The sequence below is a fragment of the Chionomys nivalis genome, chromosome 3, assembly GCF_950005125.1.
Source record: "Chionomys nivalis chromosome 3, mChiNiv1.1, whole genome shotgun sequence".
Classification (NCBI taxonomy): Eukaryota; Metazoa; Chordata; class Mammalia; order Rodentia; family Cricetidae; genus Chionomys; species Chionomys nivalis.
In genome coordinates, this window is record NC_080088.1 from 1,617,477 (window position 1) to 1,644,505 (window position 27,029).

Genomic DNA, 27,029 nt, shown 5'->3' on the forward strand with positions numbered 1-27,029 from the left:
ATTTGTGGACTGTGGCATTTCAAACTCAGAGTGGATATCTATAGGCAAATGTTAGCAGAGATTCTGACATTCATGCCTGGGACTCGGGGGACAACAGAATGGAAAGGATAATTATTGATAAAAACAAACAAAAAAGATGACGCAAGCAACTGGCCCTCCCAAGGAGGCTGGGGACAGGCCCTTGGGAAGGTTCTAAAGTTCTGCATTGTGAGGTGAAGATTGAAGAATGGTGGTCAGAGGTGCAGAGGCAGCTGGGAGGCCACAGAGGTGGGGCAGGAAAATACTAATAGCATCAGATGTTGCCAGGGTTGGAGCAAGTGAGGACCAGGAAGAGACCAGAGAATACGGCAACTGGGCTGGAGGGAACTCCAGGATGATGCTTCTGTACTCGAGAGCCAACACCGTGTTGGACAGTTCAGAGTTGACAAGAAATGCATGGCAAGGCAGATGAAACAGACAAAGGATTTGCTAGGGAATTCTCATGGGGAATTAAGAAGAATGGGGGAAGCAGGGGTGTGTGTGTGCAGGGACCGTGGTGCAGACCTGAGACCTAGAAGAACAGAAGGTAGGAAGAAGCATAGACTTCAGTGCTTTGCTCAGAAAGCCACAAGCCAGGTAACAGGACACCATGGAGAAGGAGGTAGCTGGAAAGAAAAAGCCACCAGAGGGGCCTTACCTTGCCTGTGACAATAGGGGATCCCAGAGGAAAGGAAGCTTCCATAGGTAGGGGGATAAGTGGAGGCTAGCATCAGGCACCCTTTTTCCCCAAAGCCAGTACTCTCGAAGGAGAGAAGAAGATGTGTTGCCATGGTACCATGGAAGCCAATGGAAGTAGAGTCAACTCAGATGTTCTGATCTTCACCCCAGCATGGCCAAGACAGAGGAGACTAAGGAGATGGCCAGGGTGGTGAGAAGGCTGGGCCCGTGCTCTCTTTACCTCAGTTCATCACACACAGCTTTCCAAGGTCACATGGCTTCATGGATCATCAAAAGGAGAGCGTTGTCATTTCCTTGGTATCCCTGGCTCTTTCTTCCAGCCCCATGTACACCACACTTCTAGTCACATGGAGCTTGCTCTCCCTGTTCATATCAGCAGAAGTGTTGCCTCCAGTATACATAGATACTGGTAAGGGTGTCGGGACTTGTTAGCTCCATGCCTCAGGCTCTCAAACTGCAGAACTACAGTTAGTGTTCCGTGGCTCATGGGAGAGAAGTGTGAAAAACATCTGCTTGCCCCTCTGGAGCTCACTCCAATGAGGTGTCTTAAGAAATGTCCCCTGACACGGTGATAACTCTCTCGAGTGAAGTTCCCACTTCTTTCCTGAGGTGTTCTGCCCAGAGAAGCAAATGAGGGCACCGACTAACTCTCTGTGTTTGTTCCCAGGTGACCTCATACACCTGCCTCCATACCTTCGAATGGACTTCTTGTTAAACCGGGGGGCACCAGGCACCAGCAGGGACCTGAGTTTAGGACAAGCGTGCTTGGAACCCCAGAAAAGTCGGACCCTGAAGCGCCCCACGGTCCTTGAGCCCACCCCTATGGAGGCCTCCTCCTCCACCTCTTCCACAAGAGAAGGACAGCAGTCGTGGCAACAAGGGGCCGTGGCCACCTTACCTCAGCGAGAGGGCGCAGAGCTGGGACAGGCAGCTAAGATGAGCAGCTCCCAGGAGTCACTGCTGGACCCCCGAGGCCATTTGAAAGGAAACAATCCCTACGCAAAATCTTACACCCTGGTATAACACATGGCGTGGCTGGACAGCGGTTGTAAATACAATTTAAACGATCCAATCAAAGCTACCTTTTTTTTACGGAATTCCAATATTTATAATTAAAGAAAATTGCCAAAATATATTAAAAAAAAAAAAGAAAGAAAATACTGAAACCACAGACAGTGCAAAGACTACTCTGTTTTCTTCCGTCTGAGTGTGGGCTCCATCTGCCTGGGCATCTGATTTTTGGGGAAAGAAGTCCAGTTTTATGATTTTCACAGGCTATAGCATTTTTACTGATTTTCTACAAAGTGCATGGGGACTCGTTAAACCTTCTGAACAGAAGTTCTAGCACACAAGAGTCAAGAAAGGAAATGGGGGAAATTAGCCTATTTGTGAATCAAAGAGGAACGTTGCTCTGGGGGCAGGGGAAGCTTTCATCACCTGTGCACACCTTTCCTTCCCACTAGGAACCAGGTCCTCGGTTTGATTTTCTGTTATTAAGGATGAGTGCTGTCAGTGAGGGGGTGGGGGGAAACCCATTCGGTCTTCTTTTCTGTTTATTTTTTAATTTGATGAGACACTCTTTGCATTTTGTCTAAGCGAAATAAAAGAGAAAAGGTGGTCTGCCTTTATTTGCATGTCTACTGATACCTCCTATCCATGGCTCAGGCCTCCTTCCTGCTCATACTGTTTGTGAACAAAATGACTGGACCCAGTGCCCAATCTAGGAAAACGGATGCGAAAACTCTGAGCAGAAGACACGGCGTCAGCTCTGCGGCTGGAAAACAAACAAAAGGCAGCCTGGTCTCCATCCAGTATTCTAAGCCCCTCGCAGGACTCAGGTCCTTGTCCCATGCAGGACCTGCTGCCAAACTCATCAGGGTCAGCAGACCATCTCCAAATCCAGCGTACTGCTCTTTGTCAATAAAGTTTTATTGGAAGAAGCCCAAAGGCCCTTCGCTCCATTTGCATTATCTGTGTTTGCTATTGTGCTGTGATGTCAAGTTGAGTAACAGTATGGCACACTAAGCCCAGAGTATTCTCTGGCTCTTCACAAGAGATGCTTGCTCACCCCTTAAGTTCCTCGTTTTCGCCCTGACTTGTGAGGGAAAGGAAGGAATGTTGTGTCTCACCTCCCTCTCCCTGCCCTGTCTCCACTGTGACTGACAGGTTCACAGTAGACCGTCTTCAGATGTGACTCCTCCAGCCCTCTCCTTGGCACCCACAGGAATATCAGTCCCTATATGGTGTTCCTCCAAATTCTGTATTTCTTTTCCTTTCTCTCTGTCCAAATGCCTTGTCATAGGGCTTATGCAAACAGAGAGCCTACTCACAAATGGGAGGTACCATACCCACATCCCTTGACTCTTACACAGTGTGCCTTAGAAAGAGCCTGCCATTCTCTGAGGCAGCAAAACCTGATTCCAGATGCCTCCCCTAACAGGCAAGGAGAACCAGGTCTTCACATTAGAATTTTGGCATTGACTGGAAAAAAAAACTGACCCCACGTCCACAGCTTCCAACTTCCCAGTAATGCCTCACACAAGTTCCTTCTCAGACCTTCTTAATGCGCCCCCATGGAATCCATCAGCAAAAGCTGGTGTGGTGATTGCTATCTGGAACTAGACTACAACACTCCCTTTCCCCTCCCTTTCCACCCTTCCCTCTTTCCATCTCTTCCAGGCAGACTTTGTGCCTCCTGGGCTTCAGACACACAGAGCACAGGCAGAGCAGGTACCAGACTCCGTCACAGCCATACAACAGTTCCGACACTAGGGCCTCTGTGGATGGGAGCGATGTGCTGCTCGCCATGGTTTCAGAGCACAATTTATCCTTGACATCCTCACGGATGTGGAAGGATCAAGATGCTACTTTCTAGAGAAAGAAAGACGGACCCTAGCATCAATAAGTTTAAAAAGTTGTAGAGTTCCCACCCTTGAAGTGTATTAAGTTTTTTTTTTTCTCCCAAGATGTACAAAAATAAAAGATTCGACAATGTCTGCCTCTGCGATGGATTGCTTGCAAGATTCCCGCCTTGGAAACGCTTGTTAAAATGAATTCCACATGCAAGCACTGTATCAAAACCTTGTCCCCCTGCCTCAAATAGGGGCCTGATACTGTCTACAAAGGGGTGTAGAGCTGTGAATTAAAAGACCATTATGACAGCAATAACAGTGAGTTTTCCTCTGTATCCTCCTGTCTCTATCTTGTTTGTGTCGGGGAGGTCATTGGACTATCCATGTCCTCACCAGGTCTATGGGAATTTAAAGTTCCACACTGGAAAGTTTTGTTTTCTGTTGCTAAGGAATATGACCTAGGAATACCGCCCCCCCCACACCCCCCCTCAGCTCTCATATTCTTATCTTATATCTTATCCATATTTTAGAATGCTCAACTCAGATTAATTCTTTAGCCTCTGGCTAACAACTGTTGGGTGAATGGGGAAGAGCTGTTGGTTCGATGGACTGGGTTTCCTTTAATCCATCCAAATTACTGGACAATAGCCCCTTTGTAAAGTAAGTAGAGGTATTTGTAAGCCACACAGCATTCCTACTTCTGCCATCTCCAGAGCTGCTGGGGCTTCCATTGAGTTCACGAGTCTGCCTGATGCTTCACTGATCCCCACATCCACAAGGCTAAGAGAAGAGGGTGGAAAGTCTAAACAGTGAGATAGCACAAAGCTGCTCATGAGCCCATCCTGTGGCAGGACTCCTAGACTGTCCCTAAGACACAGGAAACAGGCCATTGCTTAGACGGCTCTTAAAATAAGCAACTTCTCAATGAAGGTCTTTCTGACCTGGGCCTATAATATATGAACAACCTGATTTCTTTTATAAAAATCAACCGGGACATTCCAGAACGATGTAATAAACCCATTTCCAGCAATGATGCACATCTATCTGGGATCAGGAAGCCAAGGTCTAGTCTGTCATAGTCCAGCTTCAGATGTAAATAAAGTCTAAAGGAGTGTATCCAAGTTGGAAAGCCTTATTTTAACCTTCTAAAGAATATGGCCCAGAGATGACCTCAGCTCTTAGATAAACACATTAATACGCAGGGCTTTGAAGACCCACAAAGCTTCTCAATTGTTGGTCAAAAATGACCATCAAAACGGGTGAGATGACATGAAAAGAAAGGCTGTATTTTTCTCATACATCAAGGAATTGTAACCTTCAACAAGGGCTTTAAATCAAGAAGAAATACAAAAGACCACATTCATCCACATTCTGAAGGAGAGGCAATGAGGTGACCGAGCCCTAGTAAGACAGGACCACGTAAGGGTCAGATAGTAGCTAGAGAAAGGATCCCACTGACTGAAGACAGGGTGAGTCCAGGTAATGAGATCATCTCAGAATCTTCAAGCAAGATCTAGGAAGTATGTGCTGGGATACAGTTCTCAGTGTCCCACCCAACAGGCACCATAAATTAAGAACATCTCTTGTAGGGGCTTTGGTGAAACTTTGTTCAAGGAAGTTTGCATTGAAAATAAATTACAGAGTCAGGGTGTTCCTGATAAATAATGAGAATATTGTGTTAAATTAAATGTGTTCTTGTAAATAACGAAAACATCTCCTGAGGCAAAGGCCTGGCAGGGTGGCCAGATGCTCTGCTCAGACTTTGGAACTACCCAGACAATGAAGAGAGGAAGTCCAAGTTCACACCATCCCTGGTCCCCAAGATCCAGGAGGTCAGAGAGTGTCAGCTTACCTCCTCCATGAAATCCCTATAGGTTCCTGTACCGCACCACAGTGACCTGTCCCAGGATGGCCATCTACAGCAGCTCTTTTTCCACATGTTTATTATCTTCTAAATCACTGTGTAATTTACTCCTTATAAAGTTATTATCAGTTCTCCTACCTAAGAATGCCTACTCCATCAGGAGAGAAGTCTGTCTTATGCATGTATCCTCAGAATAGAGCACAGTAAGCACCCTACATTCAGAGAATGTCAGCTATGGCATGAGCTCTCTGCAGACAAACCATCACGTGGACTGCTTGGCTTACAAACTGGCAGTGAACAGCCCCAGCTCCCTCCCTGAACTCTGTAGAGGCAAGATGTAGGTTAGACCTGCAAGGGATCCACCCTTAAGTGTTTTGACTTTGCTGGGAATGTTGGTCAGGTTTTCTTTTTCTTTTTCTTTTTTTTTACTTTTACTTTTATTATTCCTTTTCTCTTCTCAACCTTTCATTTTCAGACAAAGCAAATTATAAAACTTGGGAAAGTCACTTTGAACACCTGTAAGGTGCTTGCTTCATCTCCCCAAACAAAGCCTGTGAGCCTTTGTGCTCTGGAAACTTCAAACAAACTGTTAAGAAGACATGTTTATCAGTCCTAGCTCTGTCTTCCCAGAAAGGACAGAATTCTGTTTCAAGGAGACAGCCCTTCCGGAGTGAAAAAAAAAATACATTGAGGGATGCAATCATGTGTATCAGAGGCTGGGCAGTGCTTAGAAGGGTCACTGGGCACAACAGGGCCTGAATTATATCAAGACAAGCAGAGTCTCTAAGCACACTATGTGAAGATATAGGGTTTTACTTCCAGAGTTTATTTATTCTGAGGGTCCCCTACAGCTTAACTCTGTAGAGTGACCCATTTCTTAATGCAAAATTGAACATGTCTTATGAAGTTCCTCTTCTCGGGTATAATAGTGATGGTGCTACACCTTGACCTGTGATTAAATACCAGACACATGGAGCACAGTTCATAGAGCCACCAACAAACCCAACCCAACAAAGTGGCATGCCTTCCACCACCACTACGTTCCATCATCCTCCAGAGCGAAGTGTCAGTATGTCTAAAGCCAGCACTCTGGCCGTTCTGACTGGGGGTGTGATAAAACAGCATCCTTTTCCCTCTGGAATGAACTTCTCCAGTTGGCTGTTTGTGAAACCCTTCCATGTGTCTCAGATTAGAGGGTGGCACTTCACCCACTCACGTACAAGATCTGACACTCAACAAGGTGCTGATATTCCCAGGGGGAAGAGCCAGAGCTTTGCACTGAGCAGAGAATCACGACAATGCTTTCACAGAGGCCTCTCAGAGCATATTAGAGAGAATCCCCATGGCTATGTCACTGACTGACCATCCATCAAAGATCTTCCTTGAGGTTTTTATCTGCCTTCCTGATTCATGTGTTGACTCTTCAGAACACAAATTTGCATGGAGACTTTGAGATTTAGTGAGGCACATGGTATCAGAGCAAAAGATACTCAGTGTGCTTCTATGTACCCAGGCTTGACACCAGCACCAACTGTTACAATAACCCATCTTTGGATTTTAAGCGAAGTTAACTTCTGTAGTGAGACAGCTGGCCAGACCAGAAGATCTTTGTATCCTGATGACACCCCCAGGGAAATGGATCTTCTTGGCATCTATCTCCCTGGGAAAATGTGGGAAAGTCATCGTGGTGCCAAGGCTACTTCTCATTTGTTTTTTGTTTTTGTAATCCTAGCACTCCACACAAGCAGGTAAATGACTTCAAGGTTCATTGTGAAGTGAGCGTAAGGGTGCAGGGGTATTATGGGATGTAAAACGGTAGTCTAAATGTCCATGAGCCTGGTGTAGAAAGCCGATTTTAATCTTTTTAATAAATCCGTAAACTCAGCTTGCTGTGTTCATTCATTTGTTTGTTTGAGACAGTGTAGACCAGGCTGGCCTCAAACTTGCAACTATCCTTCTGTCCTAACTTCTGGAATACTCAAATTATAGATGTGAGCCTCCAAACCTGACTTCTGTGCTTGCTCTTGGTTGGGGAGGGCACAGGAAGAAAAGGAAACAACAGCTTGATTGGTAGCAAGGTAAAGGCACTAGAGTCTTTACTGTTGTATAATATCTCACAGGCTGCTGCAGGAAAGCCCAAACTTCCCCATGGCCTTACAAACAAAGCTGCTCGTTAGGCAGGGTTCTATTCAAGAATCACCCTTAGCAGATTTTGCTGGATCCTCTATATCATCCATAGAAGTGATTTAAGTTGTTGCTGGCCTTAGTATAAAGACACATGGCCTGTCCAGAATGATGGGGTCCCTGTCACTCCTCAGACCACTGACCCTGTCGATAGAACATCTCCCTTTTCCCTATTGGAAATGGAAGCTAGAGGACCAGAGCTGAGCCAGCTCCTGTGAGGCCAGCACATCCAAAGCCAAACTGGTTCTAAACAGATGAGGTGCAGCTTTCAAGGCAGTTCTTAAATTCTCATTCCATTTCCTTTCCGCTTCTGTTCCTTCTGACCCTACATCCTTGATGACCCCAGTCCACTCAGGACCAGAGGAGAGTGTCCTCCTGCCCACAGCTAGTATCTGCCAGGGTCTGAATGGTAACAACTCCGATTCCCTGGATCCTCACAGCCCTCTTACAGAGTCTCTCACTTCTGATGTGTAAAATGTCTAAGTCTCACACAAGAAAAATTGTACAGGGGAAGGAGCTAGGGCCTGACTCAGCTTGATACACCATGCTAAGTTCAAGCCCATGGGAGTCGCCCCTTTCTAATGGAGACAGAGGAGGAATGGATGGAAGGGGGAGAGGAGGGAGGGAAAACTGTGGTTGGTATATAAAATAAATGGAAACAATGTTAATTAAAGAAAATAAAACTAAAAAAATAAAGAAAAAGAAAATGTCCCTTTCCCTCACCTTGTAGACACTGCTATTCCCTCCCTTGGTTAGGTCATGGTTCCCCTTCACAACCAGCATCATCTTCACAAGCACCATCGTGGCTCCCTTCATAACCACCATCATGGTTCCTTCCCTTCATGGTTCCCTTCACAACCAGCATCATGGTTCCCCTCCTGCAGTGGTAGAGCCATGGTCTTCCTTCTGGGTTCTAATTCTTTTCTTCTTTGCACTGATTCCTAGTTTTATTGCCAGGGTCTTCATTCTCCAAAGCTCCTTCAAATCTGTGAGCTCTCAGAGTCTGTGCCCCAGGCCTGGCTATTTCTACTTGGTCATCTGCTCAAAGCTCCATCTCCACCTTGAGGCACACTCACCTGCCTCTCCTGTGAGTCACTAGAACCCTGCCTTGCCACCACGTTCTCTCCCCATGCCCCATGTTCTATTATCCACCTAGAATTGCTCTGTTTCATGTCCTTCCTCACACAGATTCTTGCAGAACCTCCTGTCTAGGTCAAGGCAACTTCAGGACTTTAATCTTCTCCTCAATTCCAAGGCTACCCTGAGTGCTCGAGGACTGTTGAGGTACTGACAACAGTTTCCAATGATTGTTCTCTAGTTTGCTTAGTTTCCAATGATTGTTCTCTAGTTTGTTTAGTCTACTGAAACCTCTGCACCCCTGGCACCCACTCAAACTCAGTATTTCCCACAGTGGCCAACACTGGTAATTGCTTTATTCTGAAGACTTTGCATATATACTTACATACATTAAAAGGGGATTTATTAGAATGGCTTACAGGATGTGGTCGGGATAGTCCAACAACAGCTATCTCCTGACAGAAAGACCACAAATCTAGCAGTTGTTCAGGTCATGAGGCTGGATGTCTAGGCAGCCCCAGTCCAAGGCTGGGGGATTTCTAGAGAGCTGCTGGTTGGTGGCATTCAGTCAATGATGGAGTTATCTTAAAGAACCCCATTCTAATACAAGGAAAGGAAGGTCTTGGCAACAGGAGAGATGAACTTGCCAGCAAAGTGAGGGCAAACAGGCAAAATTCTTTTCTGTTTCAGTCCTTTTATGTGAATGACCACCTTGTAACCCAGTTTTTTAATTTAATTAACATTTCTTATTTATTTTATATACTAACCCCCATTTCTTCTCCCTCCTCTCCTCCTGTTCTTCTCCTGTTCTCTCCCAGCTCTTCCCATTTACCACCTCCCTAACCTCTCCTCCTCCATCTCCATTCAGAAAGGGGCAGGCCTCCCATGTGACCCAAATTTAAGGTGGGCTTTTCAACCTCAAATGATCCAATCAGGAAAAATCCTTGGGTTTTAGTTGATTTCACATGTAGTTAAGTTGGCACACAAAATTAGCCATCACTCTCCCTCACATTTCACTACCCAAATCCCCAGGTCTGTCTTACTCTTCCCTGCTTCTGTGTACTTTTCCTGTGATAGTGGCACCTACAGCTTCCTCCAGGGAATTGCATGCGAGTTATGAGAATTGCATGTCCTTTTATATACATTTCCAAACTGCCTAGGAGCTGACAAATCCCCAGAAAGCTATTAGCCAATGACTGACAGGTACAGGAACATAGAAGTCCATCCTCCTTGCCCCGTACATCTTTCAGGACCACTTGAATTCATACATTTGTTAGACGTTATGTCTTTACTGAGAGCCTTTCCAATCCTCCAGCTCTCTGGTTTTCCCTGGAAGCTCTTTAGCAATGCACATCTCAAGTTGTATATATGAAGAAGTCTATATAAAGTTGTATATATGAAGAAGTCTATATAAAGTGAATTCTTCAATTTGTCCCACTCTTGCAACCAACCTAGTACATAGAATGTGTCAGACGTTCAATAAATATTGACAAGAAGGAAATACGCAGTGGAAGAGATGAATAAGAGTAAGTAGCCTTGCAGAGGTCAATATCACTTTTCTTCTTCTCCCCAAGTGTGATTTATTCAGAGAGATGTTTGTCTGAGCTTCTCAACGTGTGGTTCAAATAGATTTTAGTTAAGTGTGAAGAAGGGATAGGGTCATTTCCTCTTGAAAAAATCCTCATTTGTGTTTCTAAAATAACCTGGAGGACTGCTACACAATTGCCCACAGTCCAGGGGAAACAGACACGAGAGAGGCCCTTGGACACTGCAATACAAAAGTTAGATGAAGCATTGTCCTGTGTTCAGATCTCCCACACACAGAGAAACAGAACTGTCCTATGATGTAGGCACTCAGAAAAAGGTCTCTCGTCTATACTGATGTATTTTAGGGAAAGTGAGTCCAAAACAGCTTTGAAATCAATGAAGGGTGGTCATCTGATTTCTTCAGCAGGACCAGAATCATCCAGGAAGCATCTATTTTTAGCACTGTCTTTGATGACAAAAATCCATTCAGGGCTTACAACCTAATGAGGACTCACACTTGGACTAGCAGAAAGGGCTTTAAAAGACAGCTCATGATATTTAGAGCCTGAATCACTCCTGCAGAATCTTTACTGCATTTCCAGAAACTCGAGTCTGACTTCCCTTTAAGGTTCCTTTATGGTGTCTCTATTAATGCTCTGTGTTCCCAGCTCCCTGCTAAGCAGAGTCCACTGCTTCTAACACCCTGGGCAAGCGCTTTTAGGGGAGAGCCAAGCAACATAACATTTCCAAAAAGAAAAAATGAAATGGGTGGAAAAAAAAAAGACATCTCACACAAAGTTAAAGTGAGCTAGATTTTGGTCCAAAATAATAATCCTAAGAAAATATATATATATATATATATATATATATATATATATATATATATATATATATACTCATTTAAGGTATTATGTTTATAAAGCTCATTTAAAATGTAATATATAGTTAAGAAACACAAATTAATAGACATCTTTATAGTCAAGCTTATAGTCATGTTAGTTGGTTTTCTAGATATAAAGAGATATATCTCAGATGGATAGGTAATCTTCAAACACTTAAAAGACATACAGAATATGGCATTTAAAATGTTTTAAAAACTTAGACTTTTCTTGACAGTGAGACACATCTGCTCCTGACAGCACCAATTACTCAAGAGGATGATGGGCATTGAAGAAACTTGTTACGGAGTTTGCTTTCAATGTGACAAGGCTTGACTGGACTGCTTGACAGTATGCTTTAAGAACTGGACATGTAAGACCCACAGGAAAATGACCACTGAATTTTGCCAAAACAAAGCAGGATGGTCCTTCAGGTTCTTGTTTCACAGAAGCAATTGGCAGACATTCTGCAGGACACAGAGGGAAATTACTGACAAACTGCCACTATAGGTGGAACAGTTTCAAATTTCCTGCTTCACTGAAAAGTTTGCCAGATACTCTAGGCCTAAAGGCTGAATATGGATGCCCCAATATTACAGAAGAACTTAGGGTGACTGTTCAGACAGCCAGATATCTCTGACAATTTCTAGAATTTTGGAAGTTGCTTATAGTGCACTTCCTGTTTACACAGGTAATAGTATATCCTTCTGAGGTCTTTGATGGAATTTAAGATTGGATATCTATAGTTTTCCTTAGTTATAATAAAAGATTAATTATATATAAAACTTTAGACTCACAAAGAGAGATGATTGAGTATTTTCTTTAATTTTGTCAAATACAAATATACTAAATATTATAACTGTAATTCTTGCTTGATACCTGTTTTGAAATAGGTAATTTTACAATGTTAAAGTTAAAACCTTCTTTTTTAATTAGACAGAAAGGGGGAAATGATGTGGGATGTCTTTCTGTATGCTATGAATATGTGTTGCTTTTAATTGGTTGATGAATAAAGCTGCTTTGGCCTGAGGCAGGGCAGAATAACTAGGTGGAAAATTCAAGCAGAGATGCAGGGAGAAAGAAGGTGGAGCTGAGTGGGATGCCAGCAGCCACTGAAGGAGGAAGATGTCAGAGCATCTACAGTAAGCCATGGGCCATGTGGCAATACAAAGACTAATAAAAAAATGGATTCATTTAAATGTAAGAGCTAGCCAGTATAAGCCTGAGTCATTAGCCAAACAATTATAGTTATTACTAAGCCTCTGAGTGATTATTTTATAAGCAACTGTGGGACTGGCCAGGACACAGAAACACCTCTGACTACATGTTATCTGCAGGACCATGGGCAACTCACTCACAGGAGGCTACACCATTTAGTTCTTCAGAAAGGGATGGATCTTAGGGAACTGCTGCCTCCTCCATCTGTAAAGTGAGAATGGTTTTCCTTAGTACTTCGCAGTCTGTGAGTAAAGTACACCCTGAAGTACTCTTGTATACCACAGCAGCATCTTTCTACCTATAACAGGGGTTTTTTGCCTCTCTCTATCATCCCAGACTCTCCTGTATTGACTTCCTGGCGCACAGCAGCCTTTTGAGAAATTTAACACACTGTGTTGACAACATAGGATCTCCAGGCTGGCCTCAGATCTATAGACCAGGTCCAGACATAGTCTGTAGTGTGGGTCAGTTGTGTGAGTTGTTGCTCACATTTCCATTTCCTCATCTGTAAAGCACAGGAATGATTGTGTCCTGGTTCCTTTTCCTGTTGTTTACTAAACTCTCCCGATGGAAGCAACTTAAAGGAGAAAGGGTTTATTTGACTCACAGTTTGAGGTTCCAGTCTATCATGAAGGGGAATGCGTGACTACATGGGTTTGAGGTATCTGGTCATGTTGCATCCACAGTCAAGAAACAGATAAATGAACATGTGTACCCAGTCCCATTTTCCCTTTCAACAGAGTCCAGGATCCAGCCTGGAGAACAGTGCTACCCCCAGAGGAAAGCCTTCCCATCTCAGTGAGACTGATCATGATAAGTCTTTAAGGCATGCCCAGAGACCATCTCCAGTGCGATTTTAGATCTATGATGATAATTGAGATTAACAATCACAGGTTGTCATTCCTTTGAGGCCCTTTGTAAGTACAGAATGAGATAATACACCTAAAAGGCTTGGAATAATGCCTGGCACTAAATAAATTCTTTAAAAATGTGAGCAGTTGCTATTTTAACCCACACATACTCGGTAGCACCTGCTGATGGAGAATGTCCCAACAAATATCCCACTCAAAGACTCCAACACTGCTTCAGCATTTGGTCTGAATAGGGTTATTTTGTTATATTTGGACATAGGAGCATAAGGCAAACACTCCCACAGGACTTTGGATTGGGCAAATGCCCATGGAACCAAATTTAATTTCTAATGCAATGACTCATGTGTATGTTGAACCACGTGCTTCTGTGGTTTATCATACACTTCCATTCCCATCTAGTCCTGTTCCTAGGGACATCATAGGCTAGTCCAAATCATAACATGAATGATATTGCCACACTCTATGGAGGAGGAGGAGGAGGAGGAAGAGGAAGAGGAAGATGGTAGGGACAGAGAAGGAATAAAATTACAAGAATCTGTTCCCCAAATGTATAAATAACAGCATTTGTAGCTTAAACTTTCAAAAAAAAAACCAAAAAAAAAAAAAACCACTGCTTCTACCCAGAAAGCAACATGTTCAATATGTGAAGTCAAGTCATCACTAATGTTGTGTGACTACATGTCTTATTTATTTCTTATCTATTAGACTTAATAAAAGTATTAAGACAGGTTATTTTTCAAAAATGTTATATCTTTTTTGAAATAAGCAAATTGCATTGAGAAATACTTTATTAAATAAAGATAGAACCCCATCTTGCTCTGGAGGGTTCCACATGCCCACTGTGCTCAGTTATAACTTTCAGGATACCTGGTCTACCTTGATTCAGGACCCTGGGACTACATTTGGATATCTCCAGCTTAACACTCTCCTTACCATGGGTGCTCCTCACTCATCCATTAGAGGAGGCTTGCTGTTTCTACCCTATTTCATGGAGTACCCAAATCTCTCTACTTAATTCTTGCCTCTGTGGGATGTACACTCTGGTAGGGAACAGAAAGAGGGTGGTTTATACTCTTCAGTCCCTAAGGCCTGCCTTCTTAGTTCCCTTATAAGCACCTTGCTCCTTGAATTCTTATTTTCTTTTGTGAGCTCTTGGAAATCCACCCTTGAGTCACAGCCTGGGTCTTCTCTATCCTCGTGTTCTTATTTTATACGCTGTGCTCTGCTTTCTGCAGGAGCTCACAAATCCTTTGGTCTCTCAACAAACTCGAGTTCTTGGCAGCCAAAAGTCCTCTGGCTCTTAGCCTATCTTCACAGTGGATTTCAAGAGACTGTTTTGAAACTCAGAAGTCAAGGATCTGACCTCTGTTTTAGACATTACATCTCTGCCTCTGAGAGCTCTGACATATATAGCAGCTAGAAGCTGGTAGAGAGGCAGGGGACAGAGAAGATGAAACAGCAAAATGATTCTTTGCCATGCATAGCCATGCATAACAGCTGCAAGGGCCCACAAAAGGTACATTGAAACCCTAAGTGCTGTGCCTGGGATGTGACATTGTGTGGAAAGAGGTTCTCTGAAGACTGTACTTATGATGAGGTCATACTTCATCAGCAAGGGGCCTAATTCTATAAACTGAGTGTCTTTAGAAAAGAGGGAGAACACTGCCAGGGACACACAGGGAGGCTGACAGTGTGGTGAAGGAGATGCAGGCAGGAGTGGTCGATCTACAAGCTAAAGAAACCCAAAGACTGGTGGTCACGTGTAATCTGGGAAAAGGTGAAAGCCAGTCACCCCCTCTCCATGGCCCTGCCCAGGCCTCTATTTCAGACTTCTGGCCTTTAGAACCTGTTGCTTTAAGCCACATAGTTGGTGTAACTTGATGCTGCTACCCTAGGGAATTAACATACAGATCCACAGAGCACTTGGTGTTACTGTGTGGTAGCAGTTACTCTGCTTTTCCTCTCCTGTAAGAGTCCTAAATAATTAATGATTTGTCTTTCAGAAGCAAGTCTGTGAACAACCAACTGCTTGGAATTGAGCAAGAGAAAAAGAAAATCTATTGTCTTAACCAAAAGTGTGGGAATATCTTCCTCGCCTCAGCAATGCCCATGAGCCTGGACTCACAATCACTGTCACCCCAGGTCTTCTTCCCCTTCTCTTGCTCTTCGTCTTTGGCAGGTGAATACTTATATACATGGATTTGTGAAAATGTTTTACCTAGGTTTCTGTTGCTGTGATAAACACCATGATCTAAAGTAATGTAGAGAAAAGGATTTGTTTCAGTTTACGGGTTACAGGCATTGTGAACAGAAATCAAGGCAAGGACTCAGTGCAGAAAACTGAACTCCAGGAGTTGAAAGAGAGGCCACGGAGGAATTCTTTAATGCTTGCCCCTCCTGGCTTGCTCAACTTCCTTCTTTTTTTTTTTTTTTTTTTTTTTTTTTTTTTTTTTTTTTTTTGGTATGTGTGCCATTAAAGACCACCTGACAGGCATGCCCACAGTAGGCTGGACACTCCCACATCAATCATTAAACAAGAAAATGACCCTCACAGAATTGTCTACAGGCCAATTTGGTGGAGCCATTTCTCAATTAATGTTCCTTCTTTCCAGGTAACTCCAGTTTGTATCAAGTTGCCAACAGGTAAATAAATAATCAGTACAGATGTTCATATCTTCTTTGTGACAGCTTCCCATCTTTTTTTTTTTTTTTTTTTTTTTTTTTTTTTTTTTTTTTTTTTTTTTTTTGCTTTTTCGAGACAGGGTTTCTCTGTGGTTTTGGAGCCTGTCCTGGAACTAGCTCTTGTAGACCAGGCTGGTCTCGAACTCACAGAGATCCACCTGCCTCCCAAGTCCTGGGATTAAAGGCGTGCGCCACCACTGCCCGGCTCCTTCTCTTTTCTTATTCAATCTTTACATCAACTGTTCAGTGTTTCTCCTGAAAGTCTATTTACCATGAAGTGGTATTGCATGCACAGTGGTCGATACTGTCAAGCTGATCTCCCTGCCGATTACTAACTCTGTGTCCTTGAAGAATTGCTTAATCTCTCTCTGACTTGGTTGCCTCATCTATGAAGTGGGGATAATAAATAATGACCCCATAATCTCTTGAGAATTGCATGACTAGATATTGAGTGTACACAATTCAATGAGTTAATAGGCATTGCATTCAGGTAATGACACCGGACACATCGTGAGCATCGTATCCTCTTTCCCCATGTATAGGTTTGGTCAAACAGAGCATAGCATTCCAAATGAGTCTTTTACAGAAACTCTGTGTTCCCCAAAATGTACACAAATGAACAAAGCAAAGTTCAGAGGATTTAGTATCTTTCACAAGGCCACCATTCTAGCAAGAAGGGGAGCCACGATTCCAAGAGCAGCTCCCCTTCTCCAAACGTTGAGCTTATGCATATATTTGATTTCTCTATGACCCTCGCTCTTCCTCTTCTGCCAACCAAAATGCCAGGTCTTGAAAACATCCTTAGACTTGAGTGGCTCATCCATACCCTAAAGTTTCCATCAAGTCTTCCCCTTTATTACTGGGACCCTCTATGTTTCCATTGCTGACAGCTTTCTCCTGTGCATCACCTATCAAAGCCTTGTGTGCTTTCTGACACTCTTTCCCAAATACCACAATTATCAGTTACCAACAACAGTCACCACTCAACTTTCAAGTATCACATCAAATGGCTTTTCCCAAGACCGTAGACCATAGACCATAATCTCTAAGTCACCACCCCTGTTGCACTGATGCATCCTATGAACCTTCTCACCTTGGCTCGCAGAACCCTGCCCTTCTCTACTCCAGATAGAAATGTGAGCAAAGGAATACATTTACCAAAACAAGGACCCCACTGTGTCCATGATGAATGGAAGAAGAAAGGGGAGATGAATGAAGGATAGACATCTAATAATGACAGAGAAAGATCTAGGAGAGAAGAGTAGAGAAATCAAAGAAGAGAAGGGAAGAGATGCAGGATAAACCCTAAGAGATTCTGGTAGGAGAGGGAGAATTTGTTGGGATTTTAATTCCTATGTACTATGCATTTGCATCTCTTCCCGTTTCTCCAAGAAGATGTTGATCTTCAATGCTGACATGAGAGTGCAGAGTGCATGTGTGAAAGAGTGCGTGAACTGAAATGTGTGTGTGTGTGAAAGCATTGTATTAGTGTGTAAATGTGTGAGTGTGTGAAAGTGTGTGTGCAGAAGTATGATGGAGGAAGGTCATTGGTTAAAAAAAACTGCTTGGCCCTCATAGGTTAGAACATAGGTGGGTGGAGTAAGCAGAACAGAATGCTGGGAGGAAGAGGAAGTGAGCTCAGACCCGATAGCTCTCCTCTCCGGAGCAGATGCGATGAAGCTCCGACCCAGGATGGACGTAGGCTAGAATCTTCCCAGTAAGCGCACCTTGGGGTGTTACACACATTATTAGAAATGGACTAGCCCAGATGCGAGAGTTAGCTGAGAAGAGGCTAGATATAATGGGCCAAGCAGTGTTTAAAAGAATACAGTTTTTGTGTTGTTATTTCGGAGCATAAGCTAGCCAGGCGACCAGGAGCTGGGGCGGCAGGAACACAGCCCGCAGCTCCTACTACACAAGTATGTGTGCACGTGTATGTGAGAACGTTGTATTAGTATGTAAATGTGTGTGACGGTGTGAGAGTGTGTGTGTACAATTGTGTGTGTGTAACATTTATGACAGCTGCCTGCCAAGAGCACAGTTACACAGGTGTTTCCTGCCACCTCCACTGCACCTGTGTACAGCTTCCTGAACACCTGGCTTTTGTTAGCTACAAGAGTTTCAAAAGCCAAATTTTTGTTTGAGATGCTGGTGAGGTGGAGAGTTTTAACAATATTCCAGAGGCAAATTAGAAAGAATTGGGTGCTTGATGATGTGAGAGGCAAGGAACGAGGAAACATTGAGTACGGCTCTCTCATGTTTACTGAAGGGACAACAACGCCATGACACACACTGATGGGAAAAGAAGAGAATCTATGTTTGGAATCTTAAGTATGGGTTGCTTAGGTGCCTCAAGAGGCCAATGAAGCAGTTTCTGTGTGTGGCTCCACCACTCAGAACCTTGCCACCACTGACTTGGGTAGACAAGTTGCCTCTCTCAGGATCTTGTGGTTTTCTGACTTACAGGGTGCAGAATTTGAACCAAGACATTGTTTCACCAATTCTACGAGTTTCTTACACTGGGTTTGAGCAAAAGAGTTACAAGAGAGACATTGTAGGGGACTTTGGGGAGTGAGCCCTTGTTCTCTAAAGCAAACCACTGGTAATGTTGGTGGCTGGTGGTATCAAAGGAATTCAGGTTATTAGAGTACCCTTATCTATCGGTCCCCCAGGGATGTGAAGACCCAGCCTTGTCTAACAAGCCCCTAGAGAGCTATCTCCACTTCAGGGCTCCATACAATTATAGGGTTCACCCTCTCCTTTAGTCCCAGCCACTCATGTTAGCTTTGGAACTCAACTCCCTGGTACCCAACTCAAGACATCTCTTCAAAAGGAAGGGACATTCCCAGGTGGCACAGACCTTCCTATGAAAGCGAGGAGAGGGGCAGAGATCTTTACATTGCTCCCTCTGTTGCAATATGAACCTGGAATGTCCTCCAAAGATTCAGTTATTGGTTCCCCCACTAGGGAAGCTGTCCTGGGAGGCTTGACATGGGATCTAGATGGCACATATAGGCATGAGAAGAAATCTTTGGCACCATATCTGCCCTGATTCCAGACCAGCTTTCTGCTTGTTGGTCCAGCCGTGATGTGAGGAGCTCTGTCACATGCTCCCGCCACCACGGAACCACTGCCCTGGCTTTACCCTCTGCAAACCTTCACCAAATCAAGCCCTCCCTCCCTCAAGTGGCTCCTGTAAGGAATTTTGTCATGGTGACAAGCAAAGTAACTAATGCGGCCTCTGACACCCAGTAGCAAGAGCAGCAGGCAAAGGTGACACTTTCTGATGTGTTTGGGAGCCTTGGGGACTCTTCTGCCTCCGTGTGATGAGAGAAAATCAAATTACTATCACCCCCCATCCTGGGATGGAGTTCAAAGACTGGTCTGCATGTGTCACTGCCTGGACTTGGGAGGAATTGGAGGCTCCATGGGACAGCATCAGACACCTGGGGTGGGGCCTTCCCCAGAAGTCTCTCCTTTCCATCACTCTTCTCCATCTCAGGATGGAATTTAGGATCTCCTGACACCATCCTTGCCATGGAGACAATGGGGCAGGAGGGCCATAACTTGAAGTCTCAGCTCCTCCATCTGCACAGACCTCACTTAGCACCCTTTCCCACACATCATAACCCAAAAGGTCCAGACCACTGAAAACTGTTGTACTCTCTGCACAGCTGGTTACCAGAAAATGGGATGTAGACTCAGAAACTTCAGGGACCAGGTTCCTACCCCCAATGGAGCACTGATGGAGAGACTGGGTCCAGGCTGTGAACTTCCGTATCAACCTGCATGGAAAAACTTTACATAAATGTGGTCACTGTGCCCAGTGTGTCAGGAGATGATGTGGGATCCCCCTTCTGTACACTATGAATATGTTTTATTGCCGTTGGTTATTAAAGAGGCAGTTTTGGCCAGGTGCTTAGCAGAGCAAAGCCAGGTAGGAAATCTGAACAGAGATATAGAGAGAAAGTAGGCAGAGCCAGATAGACACCATGTAGCTGCCGAGGGAGAAAGATACCAGAACAGACTTTACCCAGTAAGTCACAGCCTCATGGCAATACACAGATTAATAAAAATGGGTTAATTCAAGAAATAAGAGCTACCTAGAAATATGCCTAAACTATTGGTCAAACAGTGTTGTAATTAATCATTTCTGTGTGATTATTCTGAGCAGTCAGAAAACGAACAAACAGTCTCCACCTACAAGGGGGCTACCATCTCACTGAATCAATAATATCCCAAGCTTCTGGGGAGTTGAACTTAGGAGAGTGTATCAGCACGGTTTGTATATGTGTGCTATTTTCATGTGTAGTATGTGTGTATATGGTGCATGCATGACTGTGTACAGGCCTCTATGCATGCCTTGTGTATGTGTGTGTGCAAGCATGCATGTGTTACGTAGAGTATATGTGTATGTTATGTGAGCTTTTGTGTGTATGATGGCTTGTGGTTTGTGTGTGTGATCTATGTGAGTGTATGTGGTATATATAGTATATGTATGTTGTTGTTTGTGTATTATATGGGCATGAGGTATGTGTGTCACTGCATATGGTGTGCTGTGTGTATGTGTTGTCTGGTTGCCTATGCAAGTGTGGTGTGTGCTGTTGGAAATAATATTGTCTGGTGGCATGCTCATATATAGCATTGCATGAATTATATCTGTTGTATGGCCTGTGTGGAGAAGCAGTTCAGTCTAGGAAGGTCAGAGTGGCCTTGATCATGTACACTGTGCCATCCTGCTAAAGGAATGGACCATGTGTTGTAGGATGAAAAGTGACTGATTAAGACTGAGATCCAGAAGCTGCTTCACAGAGAACAGGCAGGCAAGGAAACAAGAGGGGAAGGCACAGGGGACCAGCATTGTTAACAACCAGCTGCATGTGTGTTCACAAATGCACACATGTGCCTGCCTGTAAGAATGTTAAAATCAGCCATATATATGTTAATACATATGTACATGCTCACATATGTGTGGAGTGCATGCTTATTGGGCCTTTTCTGGAAAGAGTTTGTGAATATTCATATTTCCCAGTGATTCTTGATGCCCGCTTTCCCACAGCAGCAAACACTGAGTGTCAGCCATCATGCTGGAGGCTGTATTATTCATGTTTTGAGCTATCATTTGCCTGTTTTGCAAACATGAGGGACTAACTTGTAAGTTCAAAAGTTGCAGCGAGTGGATGTTGACAGTTAAGGTACAATTCTAAGCTTTAGTTCTCAACCCCGAGCCTTCAGTCCAGGACACTGCCTGCCCCTCAGGTGAGAAGCTTGTCCCAGTCCCTGCTTTCCAATGGCTACCATACCACTGTAGTCACCTTACCTTGGGGTTGTGGATCAGGCGGGAGAGAGGCTACAAGAGGCAACTACATCAGGCTGAGAGGCCAGTGAGAAGGGGCTATTGAAGTAACGGAAATCCAAACCAAAGAAATGGAGAACCTCAAGAACCAAACCGTTTCAGCCCTGCGCCACTCCTGATGAAACTTGACCCAGGTAATATCTCCACAGGTACACACTGACTGAGCAAGAGCCCCTGTGAAGTCATCTGGTCGCCCCTGAACTATACTCCATCATCAGAATCTCCCTCTTATTTAGGGGCTGAGTTATTTTTTCCTAGCTTGCCTCACCAGCTGTTCATTTAAATCTGTCTCTGTTCCTCGTCTAAAATCTGTGTTTCCCAAACGCAAACCCTGCTGCTTATTTAGAAATGTGATTATTTTTATAGCTTATGAATGTATTTATGAGAAGTTTTACAAGCATACAAAAAATAAATTATATATGTTTAACAAATTGACTTCCTTGGAAGAAAAAACAATGAAGCTGCAGGGATTCTGGAAAATCCTGAGTGGGGTCCTCGGGTTTAGAGAGATTCCCGTGGGTGCTTCTAGTGGGCAGAGAGAATTGACCCAAGATTTGTTGGTTCTTACTGCATTGGGGCCTCAGTTTCAAAGAGCAAAGGAATGGGACAGGAAAGAAGGAGAGAAGGGGAGGGTGTGGGAAAAGGAAGGTAGGAAGGGAGAGAGGTGGGGAGGAAAGAGGGAAGGAGGGTGGGAGGGATGGAAGAAAGGAGAGAAGGAGAAGAGAGAGGGAGAGAGAGAGAGAGAGAGAGAGAGAGAGAGAGAGAGAGAGAGGAGGGAGAGGGAAGAAGGGGGAGAGGGAAGGAGGGAGGGAAGGAAGAAGAGAGAGAAAGGAAGACAGGAAGATGGGACAGTATTGCACTGGTGCTATTTCCCGGTAAGCAGTGGCCCCGGCTTCTGATTCACCTAGATGCCGGTACTTCTGATTCCCCCACCATGTTCCACAGTGGTTACAGTATGTGGCCTTTAGGGTTGTGCTAGTTGCTCAGGGTGCATGGTGGGTAATCTAGAGGCTTTCCTAATCCATGCTGCCACCTCTTCTCTTCACTTGGATATCTGACTCAGCGAACTTACTAAGGGTCATTTAATGGGCAGAAACAATCAGTGGGAAATTGTCCCTTGATGTCCTGAGAAGCATCCTGTTGAAACTTGTACAAAATCATAGACAATTGCTGATCCCTCATTATAGAAGCCAGTGTCACCGTGGCCCAGCTGAAAACCACAGACAGGTGCGGTGTGATGTCGCCTTAAATCTGAAGCTGAAATTTAGAAGGAACCCGTTGGACAGTCTGTGGGCTGTTGGACAATGGTGAGGGGCAATGACCTCACACCTCAATCATGCCCCCCTCATTAAACAGTTTGTGACCCAGATGCATTCTCTATTATGTCTGTGTGTGTAGTGTACATGTGTGTGACACACAGATGTACTATTTTTATTTATGTATCACAAACTGTTCTCTATTTTTATCCTTGTATGTAGTTTTCATGGACATTTCATCAGGAACATGTGGAAACCAGAGGGCAACCTCTGGAAGTTATCTCTCTCTTTTTACTAAGTGAGTATCAGAATAAAGCGTGTTGTCAGGCTTGGTGGCAGGCTCCCTCCCTCACTGGGCCATCTCCCCAGCCCAGTGAGTGCATTTTTAAATGTCTGCTAAGGCAAGAAATGATGCTTTCGTCATGTGTTCCATTAGCTGACTCCTGTAGCAGCTTCTCCCTCATCCTTGTGTGTGTGTTGTGTACATGTGTGCATCTCTGTGTGTACATACATGTGTGCTCTCTGTGTCTGTGTGTGCATGTGTGCATCTCTCCGTGTGTCTGTGTGTCTCTGTCTCATCTATCTCTGTATGTGTCTCTCTCTGTATGTATGTGTCTCTCCATGTCCATGTGTCTCTATGCCCAAGTGAGTCTCTCTCTGTGCCCGAGTCTCTCTCTGTGCCCAAGTCTCTCTCTGTGCCCAAGTGTCTCTCTGTGTGTATGTCTCTCTCTGTGTGTATGTCTCTCTCTCCGTGTATGTCTGTGTGTGTGTCTCTCTCTCTGTGCCTCTCTCTATGTATCTCTCTATGTGTGTCTCTGGCTCTCTTTGTATTTTTGTCTCTGTGTCTCTGAGTCTCTGTCTCTGTCTTTCTCTGAATCTCTATGTCTCTCTCTCTGAGTCTCTGTGTTTGTGTGTGTCTCTGTCTCTATATCTCTGTCTTTGTCTCTCTCTGTATGTCTTTCTGTGTCTCTGTGACTGTCTCTGCATCTCTGTCTTTTTCTGTGTCACTTTCTCTCTCTCTCTCTCTCTCTCTCTCTCTCTCTCTCACACACACACACACACACACACACACACACACACAGAAGTTGCCTGCATGGTTAGGAACTGGAAAAGCACGTAAAACAAAGTTGTCTAATATTAGGAACAAAGATAGAGAAACTCTCTAAATCATCTCTGATAATAGGCAGGTCCTCAAACTCTCTGACTATACATATGAACCTACGATATGAAGCAAAAGTATGTACATCTCTATGTCACTCCCAGTAAGAATAACTTGGGAATTCATGTTCAATATTATATAACCAATGGCATGCAGCCTGTGTACAAATCATACTCACCAGCTAACTATGCATTTATTGCCTGCAGGAGACAGGCATACAGATGCAGCAATGAGCAATGGCTGCAACCACAGCCAGATGTCTCAGAGAAAGCAAGAAACAGGGACCGGGGCTGAAGGGATGACCCAGCACTTAAGAGCACTGCCTGTTCTCCCAGATCACTCAGGGTCAGTGCCTAGAACCACATGGAGGCTCATGAGCTTCTGTCACTCTAGTCCCAGAGGATCTGACATCTTTCTTTGGCCTCTAGGGATATCACAGACTGTTGGCTTTTTGTTTTTTGTTTTTCTGCATAGACTGATTCCAGTGACGCCTGAAGACGCTGATCTATACATAGCTGAATTCCGTGCTGGAAGCATCTCCATGATGGAGAATGAAGATGTATATCAGGCTAGGATACTCAGCTTTTCTTACACTCCTAGAGTCAGCGTTTTTCTTGTTAGGGTATTTAAAATGCTTTCCAAGCTCGGGAGTTATGTTAATTTTTACTAAGAGAGAACATCATCGTTTAACTTAGAAATCAATAGAAATAGATTTGAAAATGACACAGCCTAAAATCTAATTATTCCCAGAAGGACATTAAGACCATGGTGAGCAGTTAGAAAGGAAATTATTCTAGGACTTGCAAATGTGTTTATGAATTGCTTTTATAAACAAACAAAATGAGTTATGTATGCTCAACAAATTGACTTCTTTGTGAAAAAACAAAACAAAACAAAACAAAACAAAATTAGATGAAACCACAGAGATTCAAAAATATTCCATGCGAAGATTCGAGCCAAAGCTTGGCTCTTGACTCTCTGTCTACCTGTCTTATTTAAGAGCATGGCTCTTAGTTGGAAAGAAAATTAAAGAATTCCCACAGGACAGCTCTCAGAAGATGGCCATCTTCAGAAGGAATCTAGGTAATGCCATGAGAACTCGCCTATTAGCTCTAGAGGAACGCTGGTGGTCAGGTCATCCAGTGATTCTGATGACCCTATGTGAAGCCTGGAAAACCACCAGGATTCCCCTTGCATCCTCAAGGATCTTCCTCCTTTGTTAAAGAAGAGCAGCTATATGCCTCGCCTGGCCTTCCCTTGTTTTGTTTTTGTTTTTGTTGTGTTGTTGTGGTGGTGGTTTTGTTGTTGTTGTTGTTGCTGTTAAGTCTATATCCTTAATTGAGTTCAAGGCCAGTTGTTCTGCTCAGCCCCCAGTGCCCTCAACTTCTCCTGGGTCATCTACTTTGCCTATATTGGGAGAAACATAACCAAATATGTGTTAGGTGTCCCACTCCTAACACCTCATGGAAGTCCTCCATATTGGATTCCTTTATTATTAACCGAAAAACAGTACATAGCAAACAGGATGCTCAACAGTTGGAAAAAAACGGGAAATGCACTTGGGAGACATTTGGGTGCTGAGCAGATGCAGGAGAGGTTGCCACCGGCTGCTACAAGCAGAGGGAAAAGATAGCTTTCTTTAATTTCCTCATTGCTCTTAAGCAATTTGTTCCTTGTAGTCAAGAATCAATGCAAATTAGTTGCCCATAACAACAGCCAGCATTAGAATTAATTCTTGGTTACCATGTACTTATTTCCTGAATGGGAAATACCTATTGGCACACATATTCAAATAGCACCACAAGCCATTAAAACTCCATTTGTTCTACACACTGAGATGGTCTTAGAGTCAGTTTCTTATAAGTGGCAATGACAACAGAAACTTCTAGATCTTTAGAGTCAGTTTTGAGCTCAAAATTAAAAAAAAAAGGAGATTGTATTCACTTGCTAGAGGGGTCATACTGGCCATGGAACAGGAGTTTAGTCTCTATTTCTCCCAAACTCCCAAGGAACATTCAGCTCCCAAACCATGTAATAAATTCTCATTTCATCATAGCAGTTGTTAGAGCTAGAAAACCATTTCCTAGGATGTAATGAGTGTTCACTGGAAGGTGGGCTGGGACCACTCAGGTGGTTCTTAAGCTCTGCCTAAATTTTTATAGCTCTGAAAGAAAAATTACCTCCGTTAGCAAAAGCTCTGTGGGGCAATAATCTTAAAGGAAATTTATTGCCTGATGACAGACTTGGTGGTGGGGGGGAGATAGATTGGAGAAGCTAAAAGGGAGGCCCATGGGAAAAGGACCCAGGTTCCCCAAGTGAGCTATTTGGCTAAATTTACTATTATCTTTTTATTAATCTTTGACTAATGTGACCAGGCCACCTGATTATAGGAAGAGTCTGCCAAGGAAAAGTGGGGAGAAGAGAAAAAGAGGTGTATAATATGTAGAGATGTGTGTGACCAATCATGGGTCATTATTCCCTGGGGACCCTGTGAGAAGGAGGTGCTGGCCTTGAGGGGTGGTGTGGGAATTAGTGACATAAATGGAACAGTATATCTTCATGCAATTATGAAGGTGCTCATGATCATGAAGGATTTTCAGAGGAAGACCTCCCTACAGTACAGTTCTAAATATTGCCATGTTGTCCACTTCCCATACCTGGTGACCTTTTCTTGTTCTGCTTTACTTCTTGTTGCTATGATAAAATACCAGAAGCAACTTATGGGAGGAGGGGTTTATTTCGGCTTAAAATTCCAGGTTACAGTCCATTGTCTGAGTAGTGAAGGCAGGAATTCAAGCAGTTAGCCACCATCACATCAGTCAAGAGCAGAGAGAAAGGTGTGCACCCAAGCTGCCTGCCTGCTTAGATTAAGCTAGCTCTCTCTATCCTTATACAGTCCAGGACCCTAGACCAGGGAGGTCTGTCTACATCAATTAACAATCAAGGTGGTCCACTATAGCCCAACCTGATCTAGATAATTCCTCAGTTGAACTGTCATCTCAGGCGGTTCTAGCTAGTGTCAAGTAGACAGTTAAAACTATCCACCATCCCTTTCACTTTCCATGGTAGCACAGTTACCATGAGATCATCTCAAAAAGAACCAAATGAGTCTTTTTACTAAGATGTTTCCAAGGAAGTGGTTCTGTAGTCTCAGGGATGATGCTTGGGTAATGATTAGCCTATTCAGATTCTGCCAGAGCACTGAATGTTAGGGCACATGGTCAACTATATCCACTTAAAACCTGAGAGAATTTGGAAAGGAATTCTAGACACAAAACAGAGCTTAACACAGCTTCTCTTAAGAGAGGTCATCTTCTCTTAAAACAAAAAAATATACTGCTTCAAAATGGTGGCTTTCTGGACCATGCTACCAGCACAAACTCTGTC

At 43.8% G+C, this 27,029-nt stretch overlaps 1 protein-coding gene across 1 annotated transcript in view; it reads left to right on the top strand.

The window, feature by feature from the left end:
- Positions 1 to 3,837, top strand: part of Dscam (DS cell adhesion molecule) — a 544,090-nt gene extending 540,253 nt beyond the window's left edge. Inside the window, exon 35 of the mRNA XM_057763777.1 lies at positions 1,385 to 3,837. Within this exon, the coding sequence (XP_057619760.1) occupies positions 1,385 to 1,740 (356 nt within the window). The 3' untranslated portion in view covers positions 1,741 to 3,837. The remainder of the gene's footprint in view (positions 1 to 1,384) is intronic.
- Positions 3,838 to 27,029: the final 23,192 nt, after the last annotated feature.